Raw genomic sequence first — 12,957 nt, forward strand, 5'->3', positions numbered from 1 at the left:
CTTATTTCACAAACAAAAATACGTTTAAAAGGTGCACTGAAGACATTTAGCAGTCAATGTGATAATGAATTGTTAGCTATTAATTACTCAAAAACCAAAATAATACATTTTAATAGAGCATACAGTAAATGCAATTGGAAAATCAATGGTCAGACTATTGAGCAAGTAAAATCTTTTAAATACCTGGGATTAACCTTCTCACATAATGGCAGTCCATCGGCCCACATTACATCTGCAATTAATATAGCAGAGAGAAGTGCCAATGCTATTATTAGATTCTTCAGAAATGAGGGCCTAGGTTTAGAACCGGCAGCTCTAAAGCTCTCTTCTGCCGAAGTGTTGACCCAACTTACCTATGGGATGCAAATAATTTTAAATAACAAGAGTAATTACAAGACATAAGAGAGAGCACAATCTAAATTTCTCAGAGCACTGTTTAATGTACCAAAATGTACTGCCAATGTGGTTCTAAGACAGGAGGCTGGTGTACCAAGAGTGCAACTGAAAATCTGGACAATTTCGATCTATTATTGCTTGAGAATCCATCTGAAGCCTACAGGATTGAACCCCCCTGCTTCTAGCTTCTACCCCATAGCCAGACTGGTCCGCCAGAATACTAGATAAGCTAGGTATGATCGGGTTATGTCCAGCAAATCTTCTGGAAATGGGTCTGAGTAAAGCAAAATCTTTAGTTGAGCAGCGCTTGGTGGATATTGAGGTTCAAACTGATGAAGCGCTTTTACCCAAGATGTACAATAACCTAAAATCTTGGCCTGGATTTGCAACAGCACGTTATCTCTCTAACATTACATATGAAAAGTATCGATGGGCTTTTTCTAGAACGCGTTTTGATGCCTTCCCCTCTAATTTACTGCAAGGAAGGTATCTCCGTTGGCCTATACATCAAAGATGTTGTCTATGTGCAGATAAAGAAGTTGAAACAATCACACACATTCTTTTACATTGTAAACTCTATTTCAGAGAGAGACACCAGCTAATTTTTCCTTTACTTGCCCAATTTAAACCCTTGGACAACTATTTGAAATTTGCAGATACTGTGCTGCTGAAATATTTGTTGGAAGATACCAAGAAGTCGGTAACTCTGGTAGTAGCAAAACATTGCATTTTAGTAATAAACAAGAGAAGACTTAGAATTTAGGGAATAGAATTACGATTTTAATAGGGGTCTGCGGCTGGGTCTATGATGGTATTATTGTCTGTGAGTGTTGGTGATCGTACTTGTTTATTATTGTATTGTTGTACTGCACTGCTGTAACAATAAATTTGATTTGATTTGATTTGTGTGCTGTTTCCAGCCATGGGAGAAGAAGACTGTATGAGTCTGGGAAATGGCCCTTTATGGAAGTGTCTCGTAAAGAGGCCGTGTCAGACTCTGAATTCTCTAACCAGGAAAGATGAATGCTCTACAGCTTCAGTCAGTGAGGCGGATCTTTTGCATGCATCATTCATTCTTCTTCTCCACTGAGTCCTTCACCAGGGTTAGGAGGTGTCATGGCTCAGGTGGGGTGTCACCTGACGCTGCCACCACTCTGGATTTAGGATCCCTTGAGAAGGCCCAGAGCACCCTCCCAAGACTTTCAGACCTCCCTTTTGGCTGAACCGGTTAGTGGTTCCAGGCCCCCGAGAGGTAAAGTTTGCTACGACGAGGGCTAGATCCTTTTCAGTGGCGGCCCCTACCTGGTGGAACGAGCTCCCGGATGAGATCAGGGCCCTGCGGGACCTTATGCAGTTCCGCAGGGCCTGCAAGACGGAGCTCTTCCACCATGCTTTTACGTAGGGGCCGCCGCTACTACCACCACTACCAACGGTGGTAATACCATCAGGGTCAGGAGTGCCCCGAGTAAATTGGAGGTATAAGAACTATATGGCGACGAGAACAACGGACGAGTTCGCACTTTCTAGTGGACAGCGACACCCCAAACTGGGGGTTGCTGGAAGTCATTATTAAAACAACTAAGACCATCTTGTTAAATAGAAGCACTTTATTGTTTATTGTTAAACTGTACTGTTGGTTATAAATGTTATGGTTTTATTGGTTTTATATATGGGCTCACGCCCCTTGTAAGCCGCCCTGAGCCCGCTTGCGGGGTAGAGCGGGGTAGAAATACCCAAATAAAAAATAAAATAACTAAATAAAAAATAATCGGTGTGAGGAACAGGCAGAGTACAACAAGGAAAAGGTTTATTTTATAGGAGGTCAAACAACAAGGTGCAGAATAACAGTAAGTGGGTGAAAAGAAAAAAAATCAAATGCCCTAACGCGTCTTAATATATACTGTCCCTAGCTCACTATCTTCAGTGGTCTTAGACTATTCACCCTTCCCTCAGGATGAGGGTCGCTTCCCTGCAGCAGCCTTCCTTCTGGCTCTGCCCTCTGGGAAGAAAAACAACTTCTGCTCTGGCACCAGCACTTTTGTTCCCCAGCCCTCTTCTTCCCTATTGGTCAAAATTGGTGCCAAAACTTCCCAAGGCCTTCTGGGATTTGTAGGCCCAGCCTCCCCTAGCGCTAACCAGGCTCCCTGGGCCTGCTAGGCCGTGCTTGCACAGCCCAGATCATGACAGGAGGGTTCTGGGCAGTGTTACCTCTAAGCTGAGTTAGTGTGAGCTTTTTAGCCTCCGGCTCACAAATTTTTGTCTTCGCTCAGGAAGGACGGCTCCGGAGCAGACTAACTGATGCAGTAGCCAGATCGTTCGCTCACAACTTTCATGCCAGTAGCTCACAAAGTGGAATTTTTGCTCACAAGACTCCACAGCTTAGAGGGAACAGGGTAGGGTTGCCATCCCCCCAATGGGGGCGGGGTTTCCTCTGATTTTGGGGCCCTCAATCTGTTGCCGGCCAGCTGGCCGGTGGGTGGAGCCCCACCCACGAATTGCCCCACCATGCCTGACATGCCTGGTGTGATGAGATCACCTGGAGGTGACATCATCGGACGGGGAACACTCTAGTATTTGGCTAAAAACTCCATGGTGACCATAGAGTTTCTGGCCAAATACTTAGAGCATCCCCTGCACAACGTGCCTGGCATGATGACATCACTTCTGGGTGACATGATTGTGGTGCACACACTTTGCACACAGGCCAGAAGACCCAGGGGAGCAGGCTGGAGGTCCCTGCCGGCAGAAGGTAGGGATCTGGCAATCCTATTTCTGAGGCCTGTATGGATTATGCTGCTCTTTTACCTGATTTTTGCAGTAGAAAAAGAGTATGAGTCCAGTTAAGATGCTGAGCTGCAGACCTGAAGGTCTATAGTTTGGCAGTTCGAGACCCGAGTGCCGTGTGACGGAGTGAGCTCCCATCTCTGGCCCCAGCTACTGCAAACCTAGCAGTTCGAAAGCAAGAAATTGCTTTGGAGGGAAGGGTAACAGCATTCCATGTGCCTCGCCATTTAGTCATGCCGGCCACATGACCACGGAGAAGTCTTTGGACAGCGTTGGTTCTTTGGCTTGGAAACAGAGATGAGCACCGCCCTCTAGGGTCAGATTCGACTAGCTTTCAAGCAAGGGAAACCTTTACCTTTACTAGCACCTTAAAGACTAACAACATTTGTGGTTGGGTATGAGCTTTCGTGAGTCACTGCTCACTTCTTCAGATAAGCTAGAATGTGAGTCCATCTGTCCTATATATAGGAAAGTAGTGTGATTTCAGATTTCTGCATAATGTATTCTGCAATGTTGACTATTCTGTGTAATTTGGCCTGTCTTGGAAAGGGCCATGGATCTGCAAAAGGCACAGGAGCCTCATTCTCTGGCCACTGGAGATCTTATGCAGCCATGTCTCGGACTTCTGAGAGTCCATCTGGCATGGCCATGCAGTTTCAAGCATTTCTCTGCAACCTCAAGGGTTAATATATCGTGCTCTTCAGAAAGAGAGAAGCTAAGGTTCCCAGTCCAGCTGAATCCTGTGCCCAGTACCCTAGTCCTTACTTGATCTGCACTCCTGCAGAATTCTGGAATGCTCACAAGCCTGTTTGTTCCTGAGATGTTTGGGCAAGGAAAGCAAGGTGAGATCCATTTCCTCCCATCTCTCCTTATATATAATTGAATAGTGGGTGCCAAAGATCTAATTCTAAAATGCACTCCCTTAGTGTATGGCTGATGGCACTGCTCCTCAGCATATATCGCCACCAATCAGAAGGCAAAGCCCGGGTCCCGCCCACACCACAACTGCTGCGACAACCTGGTCTTTTGCATATGGAAGCTGATTGGACTTCACTCCATTCCACACCTCAAACTCCCCCCCCCCCGCAAGGCAGTTGGAATGTCAGTTGCATATGGAACCTGCTGTATTCTGGTGGTGTGCAGGTCCCAGGTTCATGTTTTAAAAGCAGACTGACACTGTTTGCCCAAAGCCAGAGCACTCTCCCAGAGCCTCTTTCTAGATCCCGCTGTATTTATTTCCACAACGAGCCTTATTTCTAGTTGATGATAAGTGACATAAATGCACAAGCCTCCTGTTTAAAGAAACTGATCTGCCTTGCCTCCTCTTTAGGTCACCACAGAGTTTGTGAAAAAGGGTGAATACTTCCTGGAAAGAATGGGGGTTCCTTATCTAGCCAAAGCCCATATCAAGTCACCTTTTGACCCAGAGAACAAGAGAGTGAGGGGGATATACTGAGATGATTGGACACGCATCTTGACCATTGAGAAGGGTGGATGAACTGACTGCAGGCACAGAAGATTAAAACGGGACAAGCACAGAGAGCCAGCAAGATCTGCATGATGTCCTCTTACTTTATTCTCATGTGAGGATAAGACGACTTGGCAAGTTTCACAAGACCCTGAACTGTAAGAACTTTAAGACATGCTGGATCAGGCTATGGTCCAGCTAGTTTCTGGCAGCATGTCGACAGGTGCATTTCTCCAGCATCCACTGCTCAAAGGTACACTGCTAGGGTGACCAACCTCCAGGTGTTATATATCAAAATGAGAGCTCATGGGTTGTATCAAAATAAAGGCGCTCCATGAATGAATTACGAACAAAAGCAGAAAGATGATATTGTACAAAACAATTCAAACAGTTTTAAATCTTTGCTAAAGTTTAACAAGCCCTTATATATTCTTAAAGAGCTGGGGTCAAAAAGTACTTGATACAAAGGGAAAATTCTAAATGAAGTCCACAAATCCTTTGTATAAAAAACTTCCAAGAGAACAAAGGTTCTACGTCTTGCAGGAGTAGCAGCTATACACGGCTGGCGTCACTACCGCGTTCGCATTCTGCTTCTTCAGATAGCTGGTACTCGTTAGCTGTGAAACTGAAAATATACTTCTATGTCACATCCACTATATTATAACATATTTACTACATCCCCAGTTGTCAACACATACATACTCACTGAAATAAAGTTTCAACAATTCTCCTTCAACTAGTTTTCCAATTGCCCCACTGACATGTTCTCTTTCTGCCGGTTAGGCTTCTACAATAGTGGTGATGGTTAACACTCAACATCAGTGTTCCCTCTAAGCTGAGTTAGTGTGAGCTAGCTCACAGTTTTTTAGCCTCCGGCTCACACATTTTTGCCTCAGCTCATAAAGGAGGGCTCCAGAGCAAACTAATTTATGCAGCAGCCAAATGGCTCGCTCACAACTTTAATGCCAGTAGCTCACAAAGTAGAATTTTTGCTCACAAGACTCCACAGCTTAGAGGGAACATTGCTCAACATTCACCATTAAGTATGTACTGACAACCTGGAGTCACAATATTCTGACACAATTTACATCAGTACATAATATCCTATTTTATATTTTTACATTTCTAAGAATAAAATTTCTAATTAAATTGGTCGGTAAACCAAAGGAAGGAAAACTGACCTGAAACAACATACTTGTATACAACCAACAGAATTTTATAAGAAACAACTTAAATCAAATTCAGTGTTCAAACCATTAGGGATCAAGGTGTTTAATTTAACGATCCACCTGTGTTCCTGGCGAAGTAATTCCTTCATAGCCAGTGGATGTTTTGAGTCTGCGACAAAGAGCACACCACATCTAAACTGGTCTTCTTTGTGGTTTTGAGAGGCAAAATGCTCTGTAAGTGGGGCTTCCCTTGTTTGTCGTTTACTTCTTGTGATGTGTTCCATAATTCTTAATTTCAATGGTCTGGTGGTACTTCCAATGTATAACTTTAAGCAATCACGCTGAATAAAATATACAACAAAGGCACTTTCAGGGGTAGAACTTGCATTACTATAAACAGTTATACCATTTAAGGTGAAATTGTCACTTTCCCACATTGTCTTACAGGCATTACATTTTAAACAGTGTCTGTGTCCTTTGGACGGTGTCCTAATCTGCGTGTCCTCCCTTATGTCCGATCTGACTATGATGTCTTTAAGGGATTTAGTCCTCCTATAACCTATCCTGGGTGGAAGTTGGCACCCTTCAATATCTCCAAGTAGTGGCCAGTATTTGGTGATAATCCTTTTGACGGAGAAGGATAGAGGAGTGTAGTCCATTGCCCATGTAACACCTGATGATGGGGGGGGGGCGCAATTGGTTTCTTACATAAGGATTTTCTTTCACATAGTTCAACCCTTCCCTTAGCTCTAAATAACACATTTGAAGGCTAGCCCCTATTCCTAAAGGCACAAAGGAGTTGTTCGGAACTTTCCCCAGTAGAATTTCTCTTTATTCTTAGCAGTTGTGAAAATGGAATATTATGTCTTAAGTGTGCTGAGTGGAAAGAATTGAAGCTGAGTAATGTATTTTTATCAGTTGGTTTTTTGAAAGTCCCAGTAGCTAAAAATAAAGAGGAAGTTTTAAAGACAGTCACATCCAGGTACTCAACCTGTTGGATGCTGTAATTCCAAGTAAGCTTAATATTAGCATCCAAGTTATTGAACCAAGTGCAAAATTGTGCCACTGAGGTTCTGTCCTTATATATTATGAAAATATCATCCAAAAAACGATAATACTTTTCTATATTAAGGGAAAAAAATTATTTTGTTCAGGTTGTAATATAAAGGTTTCCTCAAGTTCCGCCATATACAAATTCGCGATTGATGGTGCAGCTGCGCATCCCATTGCGACTTCTTTTGTCTGCAAGTAGAAATTGGTATCAAACCAAAAAATCCCCCCCCCCCAAGAAGACTCAAGAAGAATTGTGTAGGCGGAGAAGGGTTCTGTCGCTTTAACAGGATGAGTTCAACTACACGTCGTGCTTCTTCATGTGGGATACTGGTATACAACAGTGCTTGAACATCAAGAGTTAAAAGCACAGTCTCAGCTTTAACCTGAAGACCCTCAATTGCTTTAATTAAAGTTGCTGTTTTATTTAACTCGAGTTTCCAGCTCCATTGCCAGAGCGTCGCCCAGCTACGTGCCCAGTGTGCTGGCGTCACGTCTAGGCGACGGCATGGTGTGGCAGGGATGTGTTCCACCAAGGGATGTTCCGGCCAGGAACCATGTGTCCCCCACCGAATCAAGGTAAGTACTTGGTAAGCCTGGACCCTTGTAACAAATGAGTTCGACAACCCTGCTCTAACCACCGCATCACCCTGGCTTTTGGGGTGTGGTTGCTGTTGAACAGTAGGAAGGAGCCAGGCCTGAGTGAGCCATGCAAGTCAGGTGGTGGCACCAAGTGGCCTGGTGATTGCTGCCTCAGATGGCAAAAGGGCCCTGCCCCTCCCCTTGCCTTTCACCAGGGGTCATTTCGTGGAAAAAGAGGTGCAGCAGCTCATTAGCGTAACTCATTAGCCTAACTTATTTGCATACGCCACACCCCCTGACATCACCAGAAGTGTGTCAGAAGGCAACACCCACCGCTCAGGCTCCACTGGACTGTTTTGGATTGCTAGCTATGGGGGGAGGGGAATGTGCAGATCTGTCCTTGCAGAGGAGGGAGAGCTTGTGCCTGAATAAAACTTGGCCTTAAAGGTGCCACTGGACTGCTTTGGACCAGGGGGCTGGGGGGAGCTCTGCAACTTACCTGGCTGCTTCTTGCTCTGACTGAGGGCTGCTGGGAGCAGGGGGGGGCTTGTTGCATGTGCCTGCCCCCTGGGCTCTTTATTCCCAGAGCTCTGCTCCTGTGCGCTCCTGCAGGAAATTACCCCTGCCTTTCACAGACAGAAACCAAGTCTTCAGCTGGCAATACTGTACTGTTGTGGTTGTTTAGCCGTTGTTTCTTAAAGCTGCAGGCGTGGCTTCTAATTTTCAAGAAGTTTAAAACCCTTCCCCCCAGTGTATTCTTTTTTTACAATTTCAGGTGTTTCTGCAAACCTGGGACTTTTTTTTCAGGTTTGTAGAGAGATCTGTCTTGTCATGGCTCTGATCTACAGATTTAAGTATCCACAGAACTGGTCACATTGAGAAATAGATATATTGTTTTGGGGGGTGGCGGCACATGTGGGTGCAGGCACTGCTAGCAACTTGGTTTTTTAAAAAAAGAAAGCTGAGTAAGGGGACCTGAATGCTGTGCAGTGGGTTTTCTGAGCACCTGCAAAACTGGAAGCAGCAGTTTGTGCTGTGTGCATTAAAAAAAAAACACCTGACAAATTCTGAGCAATTCTGTTATATCTGCATATTTTGCAAATTTATCCAGTTGCATATACTTACCTGTTTTGGATGTTTTATTTCCTCTCTCTGCTAGGGAAGGGTGAAAGAACAAGACGGGGCCCCTGAAACGCTGCCCCCCCCCAAAAAAAACCAGCAACAACAATAACAACAGCCCTGCATTGCCTGGACCCGTTCAAGCCCATGACAAGAGCTGAGAGGGTCTTGGAATGCCAAGTTCTGTTTCTAGTACCAGCATCTCAATTTCTGCTGTGCGAATGTGAAACATGCTACATTCACTCATATTTCCTTTCCTGACAAAATAGTTTTGCTGAACCTTTATTGACTCTCAGCTGTGGGATTCAGGGCAGCTCCTGCTGCTTTCTTTGGTGTTGGGAGCAATGCTAGAGACTCTGCTTATGGTTGTGAAAATCTGGAGAATGGCTGTAGCAGCCAATGGACTGTAGTAGTTATCCTGAGAGCAGGGACCGGCCAGGAGCTCTGGAATCCCAACTCCAAGGCTACAGAGATCAGTTTCCCTGCGGGAAATAGTAGCTTTGGAGGGCAGACTTGATGGTATCATATCCCCAGAGAACCCCCTCCCCAAATCTCCAGGAATATCCTGAGCTGGAATTGGCAACCATTTCTGAAGGGAGGGGACATTCCATGCCGTAAAAGGTCTCTTGTTGTTCAGTCGCACAGTGGAGTCCAACTCTTCGCGACCCCATGGACCAGCTCCCGCCAGGCCTTCCGGTCTTCCACCGTCCTCTGAAGTTGGCTCAATTTCATGTTCGTTGCATCTATGACACTGTCTCACCATCTCATCCTTTGCCGTCCCCGTCTCCTTTCACCTTCAATCTTTCCCAGCATCAGGGTCTTCTCCAGTGAGTGCTCCCTTCTCATTGGGTGGCCAAAGTATTTGAGCTTCAGTTTCATTATCTGGCCTTCCAGGGAACAGTCAGGGTTGATTTCTTTGAGGATGGACTGATTTGATCTCCTTGCAGTCCAAGGGACTCTCAAGAGTCTTCTCCAGCACCAAAGGTCTCTTAGGGGTATGCCAAGTGCAGCTGAGCATTCTGTGCCCCAAGGGCCTGTGTCACAGCCTACCGAGAGGCTTGTGGGGCGCAGTTTGGTAGACAGTAGAAGGCGCAGTTTGGTAGACAGTAGAAGGCATTGGTGCCATCCATGTGACACGCCAGTGGGGGACCAGCGGAGCTCAAGGAACTTCATTTTGCACAGTTCTCGGGCAAGCTGTTCTGCAGCCTTCAGTCTGGTGAAGGTGAAGCATTTTATGAATGGGTAGCTGAAGATCATCTGATGAGTTTCCAGGTGAGGAAGGAATTCAGCCCAGGACTGCCCCAGTCCAAACGCTGGCCCAGCAAAGCCTTGCCCAAACCATCCCTTCTTTTCTTGCTATGCTGTTGGAGGAGAATTGGCCATCTTTACCCATTGCTCATGTTGAATATCCTGTACAGTGGAGAGTGAATTTCAGCAGGCAAAATCTCTCTCCCCTGTGTGCCTTTGTGAATTCACAGGCTGAACATCCTCTGGTTTCTACAGCCCTGTGCTCTTCTGTTGCTAGAGCTTTTCAATCTTCAGTTTCTCTCCCACCCACCCACACCCTCCATCTGTAAACTACTCTCTGGTGTGTCTTTGTTTTAATGTTCCAAAGAGGAACAAGTACACTGTTGGGTGTCAGCCTGTGTGAGCAAGTGCTTCCGTGCTCAAAGATGCAGCTCTGGTTTCAGACAGTTCCCATGCCGTTTCTCCTAGTGGTATCTAGGGAAAACGGTCCTACTGTGGACCAGAGATTTCTGGTGATGAAACTGTAACTGAAACCCAGTGCTTACTCCCTAGTCCATCCCCAGTGTATTGATTATACCCAATTGGAGAATCCCAATGCTAATCATGCATTTTGTCACCTTGCTCTGGCGGCAAATACGTGCAGCCTTAGTCATTGTATCCCTGACTTAACTAGCTAGGACATCAGCATCCATAAACAAACAGTGACTTCTTTCATGACTATAGAAAGAGAACTTGCAAATCCCAACAGAAACCCTATGTCCCTTCCATAGCGGGGAAGATTTTCCGCTGCAGCTTCGGAGTGGATGAACGAAGAGTGCCTCTGAGCATGTGCAATGAATGCCTTTGTCGCAACCCTCCCGTGATTAGGGGACAGACCTCTTGGGGCTGGAGGCCGGGGCTTGAACCTTGGCGCCTCCCACTGTGCCAGATTAGCTCCCTCAGCTGCAGCCTGCCCAAAGCTCCTCCTTTCCCCAGCTGGCTCAGAGAGTCTGGTGAGTCATCCAAGGCGTAACCTCAAAAGTGACGAGGCAGCTGTGGCGGCAGCAGCCAAACACCCCTTTGGACTTGAGGAGGGGGGACATTTTTCTCTGCAAGCGGTGAGGGAGGGAGGGGAGGCAGAACTGCTAGGTAAGAAGGTCCAGGCTCTGGCAGAGGGGGCTTATTCTCCCTAGGAGGTCTTGGCCACAGTTGCTAAAGAATAGCCCTGGGGCTTATAATACTATCGATCTGTAGTGTACTTTCCAGCGTTTGGGTTCCCACTGGGGAGAAAGACAGGGTCCAAATGGAGTAAAATAATTTCCCCCATAAATGTCTCAAATCAAATTATGATGGTAGGGGAGGAGAGCAGATATGTGGACAAACGCAGTTCAGTGGTCATTGGGGGGCAGGCGGTCCATTCAAGCCCCTCCTCTGTGCCATTCAGAAAATGTCTTTCATTCAGCGGCTAGCCAACCCGGGCTGAGGCTGAGACCATCCCCCATCTAACTGGAATATTGATCCCCCTCCTTCCTTTTGAGTACGTTTTAAAGGCACAGGTAGAGAAAACTCAATGCGAATTGTCCTCCAGTGGACAAGAAATTCCTTGTTGCATCTTCATGGCTTTATGTATTTGTTGAAAAACTTCTGTCCCGTCTTACTTTTTGTTCCAGTTGGGTTACAAAATGTAAGATGTTACAATACGAGAAATGCACAAATGCTGGGTAAAACCACCAGTCAAAGATTGGGGTTGGGTCTCTGCCTAGCCTCTGGATTGCCTGGGAGGCGGCGAGGTCATTCTGAGTTGCCCCTGAAGGACTCGGGGCCCTGCACAGCCTTCTCCTGGCTGCTGCAAATCTCCTTCCACCACCGAAAACTTCTCGGCCAGATTGGTCCTTAGCAGATTGCATCTGAAAACATTTGCATATTACCCAGATCCGTTTGACCTCAGTGATAAATCAACTGAAGCAGCAACTGATTAACTTAGTGCCCTCAAGAATATAAAGTTTGAATTGATGGTTAGAAAAAAGACTTTTGATTTGGGGTCGTTTTCCCCCCCTGTGACAAGCTCTAGACGAGGGGAGACTAAAAATGGCTCCATCTCCGGTCCGCCCCCCTTTCAGGCATGACTCATCATGCTTGATGAATCGAGCAAGAGCATAGGGGCCGTTTTGAGAGACCTCCCAATCTCCCTTGGAGGAGTTTAATCAAGCCAGGTAGCCAAGGAGACACAGCAAAGGTGGATGAGATGGTGTCAGCCTGCCCTGAAGTGTGTGTTTGTAGCCCCCCAGGTGAGAATCCAGGCTCACCATGGCAGTCATCAACACAAACTTACTTCGGGCTTTGTGGTGGTGGGGGGGGGGAGGCACTGGTAGGCTTCTCAGTTCTCGAGCTGTTGTGGCCCCGCCAGTCGTTGTTTGGCATGCAAAAAATGAGCTTCTGGTCCTTCCCCTATGTGCCTAGAGGGGAGCACGGCCCCTGGATCGAGAACTGCAGAGGAACCCGAGAGGGAGGGGCTGTGGCTTCGTGGCAGAGGGCCTGTGCTGTGTGCAGGAAACCCCAGGGAGGAGCCCTGGCAACTTCCACGTCAAAGGGGTCAGGCACGAGCCCAGCGGTGGGTAAAACTGCCTCCCTGCAATCAGAGCAGAGGCAATACAGACCTTGATGAGGGAGCCATGGCCTGTTCCTGGATGTGTGCACCTGCAAAGCGCTTTCTGGCTTTTGCTGTGGCTTCTTGCTCCCAACACTGGCTACACCTGGAAGAGGGTCCCCCCCACACACAGACACACATGTGCACCATCTAGCTCTCTTGCTGTGCCCCTGGGGAAAGTGTCGTTATGGAGCAAAGCTTCCCTCCATTCCAGCCTGTTGTGTGATCTCGCCTCCCTCAAGAGGGCCGCCCTGCAGAGTGAAACGCGGCTCTGGGTACCTGCATGGCTCAGACAGGGCTCTTGCACCCCCCTTCCTCCGATTCAGAATAAACAGGCATTTGACTCCTCTCTCAAGGTCGGTTCCTGGACAGAAGGTGCCCAGCCCCCCGCTCTGCCCATAACCAGGCCCCCTACCTGAACTTCCTGCCCACCCACCCATCCTCATAAGAACGTAAGAGATGCCAATGTTGGATCAGGCCAAAGCCCCATCCAGTCCAACACTCTGTGTCACACA

General features: G+C 46.8%; 1 protein-coding gene across 1 annotated transcript in view; it reads left to right on the forward strand.

The window, feature by feature from the left end:
* SARDH (sarcosine dehydrogenase) overlaps positions 1-5,035 on the forward strand; it is a 118,580-nt gene extending 113,545 nt beyond the window's left edge. The window contains exon 21 of the mRNA XM_015406747.1: positions 4,511-5,035. Coding sequence (XP_015262233.1) covers positions 4,511-4,636 — 126 coding nt within the window. The 3' untranslated portion in view covers positions 4,637-5,035. The remainder of the gene's footprint in view (positions 1-4,510) is intronic.
* Positions 5,036-12,957: the final 7,922 nt, after the last annotated feature.

This window comes from Gekko japonicus, unplaced genomic scaffold, assembly GCF_001447785.1.
Source record: "Gekko japonicus isolate JY-2015 unplaced genomic scaffold, Gekko_japonicus_V1.1 scaffold427, whole genome shotgun sequence".
In the NCBI taxonomy this organism is placed as follows: Eukaryota; Metazoa; Chordata; class Lepidosauria; order Squamata; family Gekkonidae; genus Gekko; species Gekko japonicus.